Below are 13,915 nucleotides of genomic sequence, written 5' to 3' on the forward strand. Positions count from 1 at the left end.
ATAAAAGTCGTTTCGACTTATTGGCTGAACAGAAAAAATTTTTGGCTGATGCTGGTAATTAAAAAAAAAAAAGAAAAAAGACGCAAACTATCGGCCTTGACAATATATTGGATGATCACTAGATTTCACTCAAAGATAATGGCTTGGATTATTTCTTTCTGAATCTAGTTACTCACATCGATGACTCAAAAGTACTGTGGTTCAGACACTAAAATAATCCTGCATGTGCGAGGAGGGTTTGGACCAGGTGTGAAGCAGCTCTTCTGGGACTGGCTTCGTCATTCTCATAAATGTGTGTGTCTGAGCAGACTGAAGGCTGCGCTGATGCGTAAGACGGGCCGTCCGGAGGAGGAGCTGTGCTTCGAGGAGCGCCGGCGCAGTGCTCGTGTGGGAGTGACCGAGGAGGAGAGCATCGAGGAGAGCTGCGTGCTGGAGAGAGGCAGCCGCCGCAAAGCCAAAGAGGAACCCAAACACACGGAGGTACAGGACCTCTGCCAAACCAGAGCTGCGCTTATGGAGCAGTATTTTATTATTTAGAGCAGTACATGTCAGTGGGTTAAAGCTATATTCACAGCCACATAGTCGAGCTATGTGCCATAGTCAAAATTGCTTCATAAAAGAGACTACATAAATGTGTGTGTCTGAGCAGACTGAAGTCTGCGCTGATGCGTAAGACGGGCCGTCCGGAGGAGGAGCTGTGCTTTGAGGAGCGCCGGCGCAGTGCTCGTGTGGGAGTGACCGAGGAGGAGAGCATCGAGGAGAGCTGCGTGCTGGAGAGAGGCAGCCGCCGCAAAGCCAAAGAGGAACCCAAACACACGGAGGTACAGGACCTCTGCCAAACCAGAGCTGCGCTTATGGAGCAGTATTTTATTATTTAGAGCAGTACATGTCAGTGGGTTAAAGCTATATTCACAGCCACATAGTCAAGCTATGTGCCATAGTCAAAATTGCTTCATAAAAGAGACTACTCAGCTACTCTGAAGATGTGAAATGATGCAATTAATCAAGAACAGCCATCTACTAAAGATTTCCTGAGTGAGAGCTGTCAGTTCAGGGAAACGGGCTGTATCTCGACTTCCTTTGACCTCAAATGTGATTATGTGAGACTATCAAAAATGAGTCCCTTCAGTTTCGGAGCTTAATTGATGGTTTCCCAAACTGGGATTCATGAGGGAACTGCAGGGGGTTCGTGAAGTAATGAAAAGCTTATAATTAATTAAATCATAATGAAAAAATTCAAATAAATATAAAAAAAAATCAGAATAAAACAGAAAAATATTGTTTATCTGAATGTCATTGTACCATTAGCCAACACCAGAGACATGTGAACATGAAAATATGTTGCTAAATAATAAATGTCTGGTTACTTAAAGAATTTAAAAAAGGTTGTTCAAAGGGGTTTCCTGGTTTAACTGTTTTGTTACCTGTTAATATTAGTGCTGTCAAACGATTAATCGCATCCAAAATAAGTTTTTGTTTACATATGTGTGTGTGTACTGTGTATATTTATTATGTATATATAAATACACACACATACAGCATATATTTTGAAAATATTTACATTTATTTGCATGTATATATTTATATTCATATAAATTATATATAAATATATTTAATATATAAACGTAAAATATTTTTCTTAAATATATACATGCATGTGTGTGTATTTATATATACATAATAAATATACACTACACAAACATATATTATGTAAACAAAAACTTATTTTAGATGCGATTAATCGTTTGGCAGCACTAGTAAATATTTTATGTTTGTATTGTTTTCTCATAGATTGAGAGTCCCAATACCTGCAGTGTTGCTGAGCTGGAGCGTCAGATTGATAAACTGACCAAGGTAAAATATCTATATTTAATAACTGATGTAGGTATGGATCCACCAAAATCTCAGCTGATGAAAAGGACATTTTTGAGATTCAGAATTTTTTTTAATTAAATTTGATTAACACTGACACATGTATAATAACACTGTTTATTCTATACAGTTCGTCTATACTTGTTTGAAAATTATTTAGAGCATATATGTTATTGTGAAGTTACACCAAGTTGGTGTATTCACTTAAATATATTAATAATATTAGAACTGATTAGAATAGAATTGATAGTTACTCCAAAAAAAGCTGATTTAAGATGAGGATTTGTGGGTTTAGTTCCAGTGAGTCCTGAAGTTTAGATTTTGGTTATGAATTTGATTTCATTGCATCACTAGTGAAACGTTTACACACACCTAATTATTTTTCATTGTCCAGATAGTTAAAACAGTATTTATTTTTGTAAAGAAATGAATACATAACTATTTTTTGGCTGCTGGAATGATTAGTATTTCATCTTTTTTTTTCTTCGGTTAAGGCACCAGTTAAGTCACATTTATTTACATGACACTTTATACAATACAGATTGCAAAGCAGCTTCAAAAGGTTTTTAGAATCATGTGAAACAAACTTAATTCATTTCAAACCTTTGTTAAATGTGAAGGCTGTTGGCTGAGTAACAATGTTTGCTTCTGTCTCACAGCGGCAAGTGTTTTTCCGCAAGAAGCTGCAGCAGTCATCTCATTCTATGCGGGCGGTGTCTCTGGGGCAGGATCGGTACCGCCGCAGGTACTTGCTGCTGCCTTATATGGGATGTGTCCTCGTGGAGGGAGCAGAGGATATCCTGAGTGAGTGGAAACTCCCAGCATGCAGTTAGTCTGGTAGCACTTTGAGATTTAGGCCTTTATGATCCCCCTCAGAGTCTGTACATGACGTAATGTCCCATAGACAATCAGGCTGTGGAGTCACAGATGAATCACGATTCTGTTCTCACAATGATTCTCAATTTTTTAAATTTTTTTTATATTTGGCCCTGGTTATTATAAAATCACATGCAGGACAAAGCATTAAAGATAAGTGCCATTCAAACATTTGCGAGCATGGTGAATCTGATTTTGATTGCCTGAATCATAATCAGATTTGTGCCTAATGATTCCTACGTTTCATTTTTTTCTTGGTATTCTTGTTACTGCATGATTTGGGAAAGAAAAAAAAAATTAAATTATTAAAAAAAATCTAATAGTTTTATTTTCTGCCTATTTTAATTGCAATAAAAAAAAATCCAGTTTTTCTGTACTTGTTTGTATGGCTGCATATTTTTTTTTGTGATTTTATATATTAATATGGCTATAAAATAATTAACAACAACAATAATAATTGTTATTTTTGTTATAGTAATAATAATAATAATTATTATTATTATTATTGTCATTAATAGTAGTATTACCAAATTAACTACATAAATTAAGAAACATTGCTATTGTAATATTTCCCTGTAAAATAAAATATGTAAGAAATTAAGAAAAATAGTAATTTTTATACAACAGTATTAATATATATATTGTTCATTCTTAATTTCTTAATTTTAAGACTTAATTGTGCAGCCCTACTTGTTACCAATCTTAATGTTTAAATTAAAATGCAATTAAAAAAAAAATTGTTGGGCTGCGCAAATTTTGTGAAATAATAATATTAATCATAATAATAATAATAATAATTAGTAGCAGTAGTTGTCAGTACTAAATATAAATCTAAAAAATAAAACAAAATAAATATGACTTGTAATATTTCACTGTCAAATAAAAAAAATGATGACTGTAAAAGTAAAATATTTGTAAATTACAATACTTTATGGCTTTCTGATTTTCATCGTGCGAATATTATTGTGCTGCCCTACTTGTTACCGATATTAATGACCAGTTGCTTGTGTTCAGCCTCAGATGAAGTGACCGTCAGCGATGAACCTGTGACTTATGTGAAGGTCATAACTCCAGTGAAGACCGAGGTTAAAGCTGAGCCTCCCCTCTCTCCGGCTTTCGCCACATCTCTCCCCTCTTCTCCTCGAGCGTCCCAGCTTTCCCCCACAGAGGTGGATTCTCTACCCGGCGAGGCCTCTCTGATGAGCAGCACTCGAGGGCGTGGACGCCCGCGCAAGATCAAACCCGAAGTGGAGCTCCACCTGCGAACCGCCAAGAACCGGCGGCGCCACCGTAGCAGCAGATCAACAGCTGAGGATTCGACTCTCAGCTCTCCTGTGCAGGATCCCGCTCAGCCCGCTTTCCAGACGCCTCTCGAGCAGCCGCAGGACACAGAGGCCGACAGCAGCGCGCCGATGGCAGCATCTGGAGCCGGTCAGGGCGAGGATAACAGCCAGCCGGAGGACAGCATGAGGGAGCAGGCAGAGAAAAGAGGCCAGTGGTTCAATCTGCTGCCCAAGGAGCCGTGCGACGAGACGTCGATCTCCCAGCTGTGCGAGAACACACCTGCGCCTGCTTCATCCCCCACTGAAGACACTCCAGCACCCCTCGATAGTGACCCGCTCGCTCCTCCTCCACCACAGCCTCCGACAGCACAGGTTCACCCTTTAAGAAGATGTGACCTTGGACCACAAAACCAGTCATAAGGGTCAATGTTTTAAAATTGGAAATTAATACTGATTTATGCTGAATATATAAGCTTTCCATTGATGTATGGTTTGTTAGGATTGGACAATAGTTGGCTGAGATACAACTATTTGAAAATCTGGAATCTGAGGGGTGGAGGGGGTGCAAAAAAAATCTTAATATTGAGAAAATCACCTTTAAAGTTGTCCAAATGAAGTTCTTAGCAATGCATATTACTAATTAAAAATTAAGTTTTGATATATTTACTGTAGGAAATGTACAAAATATCTTAATGGAACATGATCTTTACTTCATATCCTAATGATTTTTGGCATAAAAGAAAAATTGATAATTTTGACCCATACAATGTGCTGTTGGCTATTGCTACAAATATACCCCAGCGACTTAAGACTGGTTTTGTGCTACAGGGTCACACATCAGAAAGTTTTTGAATATTCTGAATGCCGAATTTTTATCCTTCTGATCGCTTCCCTCTTTGTTCTTAACCGCAGATGCAGACGGAAGCGGCTCCTCTTCCTCTTCCTCTTCCTAAGGTGTGCTCCACTCTGGCTCCCAGGGCCGGTAGGAGGCGCAGGAGAAGCAGCGGGCCGTCCCGAGCTCATGCTCGCGCCAGTGCGGCGAAGAGGCGTGGCAGACCTCCCTCCAATCTCTTCCAAGAGGTTGAACTGAAGTACTTCACTCAGCTGGTGGTGAAGCCTATTCCGTTAGGTGAGTGCTGTGATGTTACAGGACTTATGCTGGACTTGACAATTAGGGTGGAATATGTTTTTGGCCATCTTGCGTTCTTAGATTACTTAAGTTTTTCGAAGACTTGTCAACTTGACCATTTAGTTTTCTCTGAAATACTGAGCCTAGGAATTGGATGGATGTTTATTATGTTTAGTTTAAATATGTCACCAAGCCAAGGCAACTTTATCGAACCCAGAGTTTCCCAAACTGTGGTTTGTGAACTGTTGGAAGTTTGTGAGGGAAGCTAATAGGGCTGTTGTGATTCGTCGATTTTATTCGACTATTCGATTTTTAAAAATCCTCGACTTCATTTTGCTTGCGTCGACTAACCGGCAAAATACCGGAAGTGGTGCATTTCACGGACGAGAATCCATAAAACACATTATTAGACTGTTTCCCAAGGCTGCATGATATATTAAACCCATTTAAATATACCCATTAAAAAACATAATTAAGCATAATTGTGAATTCACAAACGCTACGATTTAATTAAATAATTATATGCAATGCAGTTCTATATATGCGCTTTAATTATTTACATGCGTGTAGGTTAAGTACGTGCGTCACACGGCGGCTCCGTTCACAGTAGTTCCACAGGAACTGTTATCATTTACATGTGTGCAGCGTCTGGATGCACTTTACTTTTTCTTTAAAAAAAGGATTTATTTATCCTATATTAAAATATAGTTTAATAAAATATTCGTAAGTAAAATTGTTGATTTTTTTTTGTTGCGGGAAATCAATCGTTTAGATTAATCGATAAATTAGTCGATAGATTAATCGAAATAAAAATAGTCGTTAGTGGCAGCCCTAGAAGCTAATAATTTGTTATTTTAAATTAATCTCATTAATTTTGAAAAAAAATAAAAATAAAACACTTAACATAGTTAGATATTAAAATATTTATTAAAAAAAATTAAATGATAAAAGATATTATTGTAAGTTAAAACTATTTGGAAAAAAATATGCATATATATATTAGGGATGTGCATCTCATAACTGAGGCCGATGCGATACGGATCTTGATGCATAGCCAACAATACGATACATTAAACATACATATGAAGCAGCTACTGAGGCAATGCACCCCTATTACGATGCAGTGTGATCCGATTTCGATTCAACACAATGCGATTCAAAGAAAAAAGATGCAATGAAAAAATATGATGCTATGCAATTCAATATGGTACAGATAGTTCGCTTTTATTTCTTTGTAATTATTTGGGGGAAGATGCAGCTCTACCGCTGCCATGTTAATCTATATTCTATGTGACTCTCAGGACACGCCTCGGTCTCCGTAGTTTTGTGATACGTCATATTCATGTAGCAGCAGTGGAGAAGAGAGAATGCACTTGAGAAACAGTTTAAAGAGGAGAAATCAATCTACTTATAAAATACTGGTCACAAATTATTGGTCACTTTCTAAATAATAAAAGTATAGCGCATCTACTAATAATTCTATAATAGTTTTTACCAATGCAAATATGTAAGAAACAATGCTTCGTGACTTGTACTGGTACATGCAACTTGTATCCGATGCACACTTTTTTAAATCGATGCATCGCATTGTTAACTTTTATGCCGATGCGAATCGGTGAATCTTACCATTCATATATATTAGGTGAGAAACTCAAAACTTGTTTCAGCTGAAAATAAAAAATATATATATAAAAACTATTATAAAAATGTAATAGTATAAAAACAATGCTGAATAATAATATCTGAATTATATATTATTTAAAAAAAAATGCTTGCCCTAATCTTTAAAAAATCTGTAAAGTTTTAAATGTAATTTTCTGTAAAATTCTCTGTAATTCTGAAAAAACTAAATAAAATAATAATAATCATAGAATAATTATATTCGAATTCACTTATCAGTTTGATATGTTCATTTCAATTCAAATTACTGAACTGATTTATTACTTCAAAATATTTCATAACCTTGAGTTCATAAGAATTAACTTTCATAAAATTTGAGTTCATAAGAAATAAACGGTCTGTTTAGGAAAAAACATAATGGCTTTATAATTCCTATATTCATAAGCTTCAGCAATGCCTTACAGATTTGAGCAGAATCAAATCCCATATGAAGAGTTTTATCTTCATGCTAAGTTTAGTGTTTTATTTGTGATGCTCTACTGGTACAATGCAGAGAAAATATGTATTATATAATATTCATTACTTGTGTATCTTGAATGACATCCTAAAGCTCTTGGTTTCCAGCAGAGCAGCGTTCATTGGCTTCATGTCTTTCTGTCCTACAGAAATGGTGAAGGGCTGGTGGTGGATCAAAGAACCGGAGGAGCTGACAGCCATTCTGAGCGCCCTCCACCCTCGAGGCATTCGTGAGAAAGTGCTCCACAAGCACCTCGCCAAACACATGGAGTATATGTCTGAGGTCTGCACACGGCCCGTCAGCGGTGAGGAGCAGCAGCACATACAGAGGGACTGCAGGAGTTGATGGACAGCAGCATGCTTATTGTGTTGTTTTCCATCGTTTCCTCCCAGATCCCATCTTCCAGATGACTGTGGAGGACGGCCATGCCCTGCTGCAGGCGTCTAAACAGGCGTGGAGTGAGCAGGAGAGAGTCCTGCAGTTAGACATCAATGTGCTCCAGTGCGTGGAAGATCTGGAGCAGAGGGTGGTCGGTGCAGACCTTCAGCTCAAGGTAAAGAAAACCTGTTAAGCCGATTCAAAAGCCACTTTTTCTTTTATTGAAGTAATCACAGTACTGTAAGGTCTTGCTCCATTTGTGACCACAGGGTGACACTGTTTGTGTTGTATGTACTGCACACAAGCACGCTCACTTCATCACCGTGTCCACAATCTTTCTCTCCAGGTGGCCTTTCCCAATGCGGAGAGTGAAAGTGAGGCTAGTCAGGAATCATCAAGCTCTCAATTTCAGGTAGTGAAAACCACACTCAAGTGCTCTGTTTTGAGACTATTAATCCTAATAAGTAGAGGAAACCGCTCAGTGAGTTACTCATAATGAATGTGACACAACCTGATGAGTTGCTCAGAGTGCTTAAATTAAAAGTAAATTGTAAGTGTTGAGGTTTTTTCATGGCTTTGTGATTTATTTTTTTCTGAATTTTTGTTTTAATTATACTCTCTCTCTCTCTCTCTCTCTCTCTCTCTCTCTCTCTCTCTATATATATATATTTAATATTGTACTCATTATTTAGATACGCCTATATTCATAAGCTTCAGTAATGTTTTTTACAGATTTTACAGAACAAAAACACATACCATATAAACAGTTTCAGTAAATTGTCAGCGTTGTGGTTTGTTCACGACTATGTCTGACATCACTTCCTGATTGCATTTCCCCTGGTTTTCTCTCTTCACTATACAGACAATAAATTATTTCTAATATAATATTAAATAAAAAAAAATTATACATAATAATACAAATGTAATTAAATGCATTCAATAAATTATTACTTATGAGAAAAGGAATGTCTTGAACTAATGCGATAATGAAAATGTATGTATGCAAATTGTTTATTTATTCTAACTAATAAATAGTTATAGTAATTAACATTTAAACCTGTTAATATATTTCATTATTTAATTTAATTATTCATTATTGCTGATTATTTAAACTCTTAAAAAGGGAATATTAGGGTAAAGGTGTATTATTTAATTATATTATTACAGTAATTATATAAAATTATCGACGTCTAGTGAAAATTTCATGTCAACAGCATCTTTAGAAATACATGGTGAGGTGTTTAATACTTATTTTACGTGCTGTATGTATGTGTGTGTATATAAATTCTCTCGCTCACTCTCTGTTCCATATATTAGGGTTGTGACGGTGAGGAAATTTTCCCACCGTTTAATCGACGTGTGATACTGTTATTCGGCAATTCGGCGTCAAGCAGTTCTTTGTTTTTAGTTCATTTGAGTTTTCCCTCTTTTCCTCACTTTCCTTCGCTTTTAAATAGCTTATCTGGCGTCAATTGCTTGAATTCAATTCAAGCAACAACAAAATACAACGTAGAACATAGAACTTTTATTAACAAAACGAATAAAAATACACCATGCTATATGCCTAATATAAACTAACAAATAACTTACACAAGGTTTAGGTATACAAAACTGAACATCAGTAAACACTGTGTAACCAAATAAATAAGAAACATACGTTTATTAGCAAAACAAATAAGAAAGCTTGGAGACATGGCATACTTGATGTAAAATAAAAAAAATACACAGTTTAAATAAAAATCAGCAAACACTGTGGAACCAAATAAATAAACTTCCAATGTCACCTTAGATAAATTGCAGAAGTCAACAGGCTTTTCAAAATCCAACATATTTTTAAAACGGGCGCTTTTGCACGTCGTTTGGAAACTCTTCTGCCATCGTCTTGTCTGTCTCACCTCAATCTTCTTGTCAGCTTCTCCTCACGTGATAAATTAAATTGATCCGTGACGCGACTTTCGTTCGGCACGCTGCATTGAGCAGCCACGTTCAGTTTTAATTGTAGTGTCTGTTCTCTAACTGAACTAAATTATTTTTATTACCATAAAAAATCAAAACAACGGTGGTGACTTAACCGGTGTTGTGGCTTCACACCGGTAAAACTGTCAACACCGTCTATCAGCAACCCTACTGAATATGTGTGTTTATATATATATATATATATGTGTGTGTGTGTGTGTGTGTGTGTGAGAGAGAGAGAGAGAGAGAGAGAATAGAAGTATTATTATTTTTTCTTTTTAAGTAATTATGTTTTTGGTTTACCCTAGGTTACATCTGACATCAAAATTGTTGTAATATTCACTTTGGACTTTTGTCCTGGTTTCAGATGTATACCCCTCCCGAGGCGGACTCCACGCGGGATGACCTGCAGTATTACGAGCACGAGGTTGACCCCAAGGACGACTGGATAGTCAAGACCAAGAAGGAATGGTCCGACCTCCTGCGAGCTCCCAGCAACCCCCTGGACCTGGCCGTCCTCCGCTTGACTAATCTGGAGCGCAACATCGAGCGCCGTTATCTGAAGGAGCCACTGTGGACTCTGTCCGAGGTGGTGCGCTTGGCGCCTCTCACCCCTCCGCCCGGCGGGGAGGAGGTCCCACTAGATGCTGTGAGGTGGGTCAGAGTTAGGGTCTTTGGGTAATAAAGTGAAACATTATCTCCAAAGCATCACTTTTCAAAATAATCATATTTTTCAACAAAGAATTGTTCCAAATTCTACAGTATATTATATGCACTCTAGAGCATATCAGTCATGTGTTTGTTTGTCTTTGTAGCTTGGAAAGTGAGATCACACCCAGGTTGAGGACGTGGCGGCAGGCCCTGGACCGCTGCCGCAGTGCGTCTCAACTCTCTCTCTGTCTGCTGCAGCTGGAGAAAGCCATCGCCTGGGAAAGATCCGTCATCAAAGTGGTGAGAGCACACACACGTTCACTCCGCTTCAGAGTCTGTACCATTATTATATATTACATATAGGGCTGGATGATATGGCCAAAGTTTATATCACGATATATTTCTTAATTTCGGTCAAAGTCGGTCACAATATAAAAAAAAAAACTGCCAAGAACACCCACAAAAGATGTCTGTGCCTACAAACTTCTGAAAAATGAATTTGCCAAGCCTATGAAACCTCCTCCTATAAAACTATAACATTTTAGAAAGAAAAAAAAATGGTACAATTAAATTAATGCTCGCTTTTTATTTGTATTTAGCCTTCATACAAACAAAAAATGTGAAATCACTATCAAATAAACTCTCAAGGCCATTGCACACTGCGTCGACCAAAATTTTCACACGTTGAAAAATAAATATCACGTTGTGTCAATCACGTTTACACAATGCCTCCGAAATTTTCGTTCGTCATAAAAAAAAAATAAAAAAAAACCGGACCAGGTTCGATTTTCTGCGCTTTCGCATCTGTAGCAAGCATTTTGATAGGAAAGGATGACGAATACGAAAAATACGAAAAACGCATACGCAAAATTTCGGACTCGGTGTCCAAGGACCTTCAGACTCACCTTATTAATTTTAATATGTTTAACTTTAAACTATAATACAGGCTGATTATTTTTATAGATTGAAACAAAAGTGCTTCAGCCAGGATAAAGAATATTAAAAGTGCTCAGGGTTGCTGCAGAAAACAGAAAAAGCAACTACAAAAACATATGTTGCTGGAGAAGGGCTTATTGAAAATGCAAACTGATTTTCTGCCAGCAGGAGGCGCTTTGAGAGCAGCAGAACCAGCGGTTTCCCAAATTCAGTTTTTTTTTTTCTGTTGTAATTTTTCTGGATTCCATTTTTTCCCCTATTTAAATTTTTCTGGTCTCTGTTTTAATGGTTAAATTACATTTTAGTAATCAAAAACCATGTCTAATTATTAAAATCATGAAACTTTGACAATTTAATAATAATTTATAAAAGTTGAACAAAAATGACATTTTTAGGGCTCTTTGAAATGTTTTATTTTTTCTCAAATTTTGTTTTATTTTTACCAAATTCTGTTTTCCGTTTTGGGATTTTTCCGGATTCTATTTTAATGGTTTAATTAAATTTGAATGATCCAAAAGCATGTGTATTTAATTGAATTCATACAATTCAAACAATGACATTTTCTGCAATAATAGGGCCCTTTGAAGTTTTATTTTAGCTTTTTTTCCCTATAAATTGTTGTTTATTTTAATTTGTCTGGTAATCAAATGAAGACATAAAACAATTTAATGTATCTTTTTATCTAATGAAACAAACCCTTTTATTTTTTGGCAAATGAAGTACTGGACAACAGAGGTTTTACTGTTAGGATAAAAACATTGATGAAAATTGTGATTATTTTTAAAACAAGTTTTAATAATAATTTTATTTATTATTATTATAGAATTAAGACGTACATTTACTGTACAATAATATATTTGTTACAATTTCTTCAAGTGAAACCGAACTTTTATTTTGACGGGTTGCCGTGAAGACCTTTTAAGTTCTAATAGTTTTTCTCAAATGAAATAATAAAATGCTGTATTATCAAAATCATCGTGCTCTAGTTTTGTCTAAACGGGTGTTGGTGTGTCCACAGACGTGTCAGGTGTGCCGTAAGGGTGATGATGATGAGTACCTGCTCTTGTGTGACGGCTGTGATCGTGGCTGTCACATGTTCTGCCTGAGGCCAAAGGTCATGCAGGTGCCAGAAGGTGACTGGTTCTGTCCCACCTGCGTTGCCAAGGTAATGTGACCAAGATGTTTAACTATCTAGCTTCCGTTTTTGCCCCATCTCTTTCATATTAATGTTTGAATTGAATATTTTTCTTTGTCTGTATTTGCCTATGTTTATAAGAAAAACTAAGAAACAGAATTTTGCAGGAAAGCGGTGAATCTCCGAGATCGCAGCGCTCATCTCGGAAAAGATCAAAAGTGCAGAAAAGGCGTCTTGCAGAGGATAGTTCAGACGAGGATGATGGGTACAGACGAGGCATGACCACACGACAAAAAGACGCTGCAACTTCCTCGAGTGGGACGAGCATCTCGCCCTCCAAACGCAGACGGATGGCCACACGAAACCAGCCTGACCTCACCTACTGCGAGTGAGTCTGCAGGCCTGTGGAAAACAGTACTTTCAAAATACAACAAGCTTTTATTAAGAGCTAATAGCTTTTATTATTATTAAATTTAGAATTGTTTTTTAAGTGGCACTTTATATGTTAGTGGGTTGCCTGGACGAAAAATAAACAGAAGTGATATATAACCATCTGTTGTCATGATTTGAAAATGCGTTTTGGTGCATCTCTAAATGAATTCACTATGTGGAATAACGAGTGTGTGTCATGGAGTAATTAGCGAGCTGTTTGATGTGCTGTAGGATCATTCTGATGGAAATGGAGGCTCACTCAGATGCCTGGCCTTTCCTGGAGCCGGTCAATCCCCGCCTGGTGCCTGGCTACCGACGCATCATCAAAACCCCCATGGACTTCCTCACTATGAGGGAAAGACTTCTGCAGGGAGGGTAAGGGACCATGTGCCTGGATAAAGGCTGATCTCAATATTACAGCAGTGTTGAGTCATGAACTGTACCCAGAAATTGTGATAAGTATAGTTTAGATTACATGTTTTATTTAATTTAATACATTTTTACTCATATTTTTAAATTTTACTTATTTATGTTTTTAATGTTATTTATTTTTAATATAATTTGTTCATATAATTATTATTTATTTGATAACTAATATTCATATTTTTCACAAGCATTTATAAGTTCTTAAATTATAAGTTAGACGTTTAAGTTCAATTCACCAGTAATTGGATTTGCCAAATCTGTAACCGTAACAATGAAAAAATACATATATTCATATATGTATGTACAAGATTAGCAGAGATTTTGCATAGGTTGTATCCTTATGGATACAGTCATGGCCTAATGGTTAGAGAGTCGGACTTGTAACCCAAAGGTTGCGGGTTCGAGTCTCTGGTCCGGCGGGGATTGTAGGTGGGGGGAGTGAATAACCAGCGCTCTCTCTCCACCTTCAATACCACGACTGAGGTGAGATCCTTGAGCAAGGCACCGAACCCCCAACTGCTACCAACTTGGCCTCACATCCTTTCCTTCCTTTCCTTATAATTTTAATTATAATTGAATGTATTTAAAGAGAGCCACAATTTTTATTCTGTAAACCTCTGTTCAATATAATTTATTTATTTATATACAGTGGGTACGGAAAGTATTCAGACCCCCTTCAATTTTTCACTCTTTGTTATATTGCA

At 36.8% G+C, this 13,915-nt stretch overlaps 1 protein-coding gene across 1 annotated transcript in view; it reads left to right on the plus strand.

Annotated features, from left to right (window-relative positions):
• Nucleotides 1-13,915, plus strand: part of baz2a (bromodomain adjacent to zinc finger domain, 2A) — a 44,945-nt gene that overhangs the window by 24,844 nt on the left and 6,186 nt on the right. The window contains exons 17-29 of the mRNA XM_016497630.1: nucleotides 309-480; nucleotides 1,792-1,854; nucleotides 2,532-2,676; nucleotides 3,763-4,403; nucleotides 4,944-5,160; nucleotides 7,446-7,601; nucleotides 7,690-7,850; nucleotides 8,022-8,087; nucleotides 9,999-10,285; nucleotides 10,447-10,582; nucleotides 12,237-12,383; nucleotides 12,521-12,741; nucleotides 13,017-13,160. Of these exons, the coding sequence (XP_016353116.1) occupies nucleotides 309-480; nucleotides 1,792-1,854; nucleotides 2,532-2,676; nucleotides 3,763-4,403; nucleotides 4,944-5,160; nucleotides 7,446-7,601; nucleotides 7,690-7,850; nucleotides 8,022-8,087; nucleotides 9,999-10,285; nucleotides 10,447-10,582; nucleotides 12,237-12,383; nucleotides 12,521-12,741; nucleotides 13,017-13,160 (2,556 nt within the window). The remainder of the gene's footprint in view (nucleotides 1-308; nucleotides 481-1,791; nucleotides 1,855-2,531; nucleotides 2,677-3,762; nucleotides 4,404-4,943; nucleotides 5,161-7,445; nucleotides 7,602-7,689; nucleotides 7,851-8,021; nucleotides 8,088-9,998; nucleotides 10,286-10,446; nucleotides 10,583-12,236; nucleotides 12,384-12,520; nucleotides 12,742-13,016; nucleotides 13,161-13,915) is intronic.

Source organism: Sinocyclocheilus anshuiensis, unplaced genomic scaffold (genome assembly GCF_001515605.1).
Source record: "Sinocyclocheilus anshuiensis isolate Anshui unplaced genomic scaffold, SAMN03320099.WGS_v1.1 scaffold130, whole genome shotgun sequence".
In the NCBI taxonomy this organism is placed as follows: Eukaryota; Metazoa; Chordata; class Actinopteri; order Cypriniformes; family Cyprinidae; genus Sinocyclocheilus; species Sinocyclocheilus anshuiensis.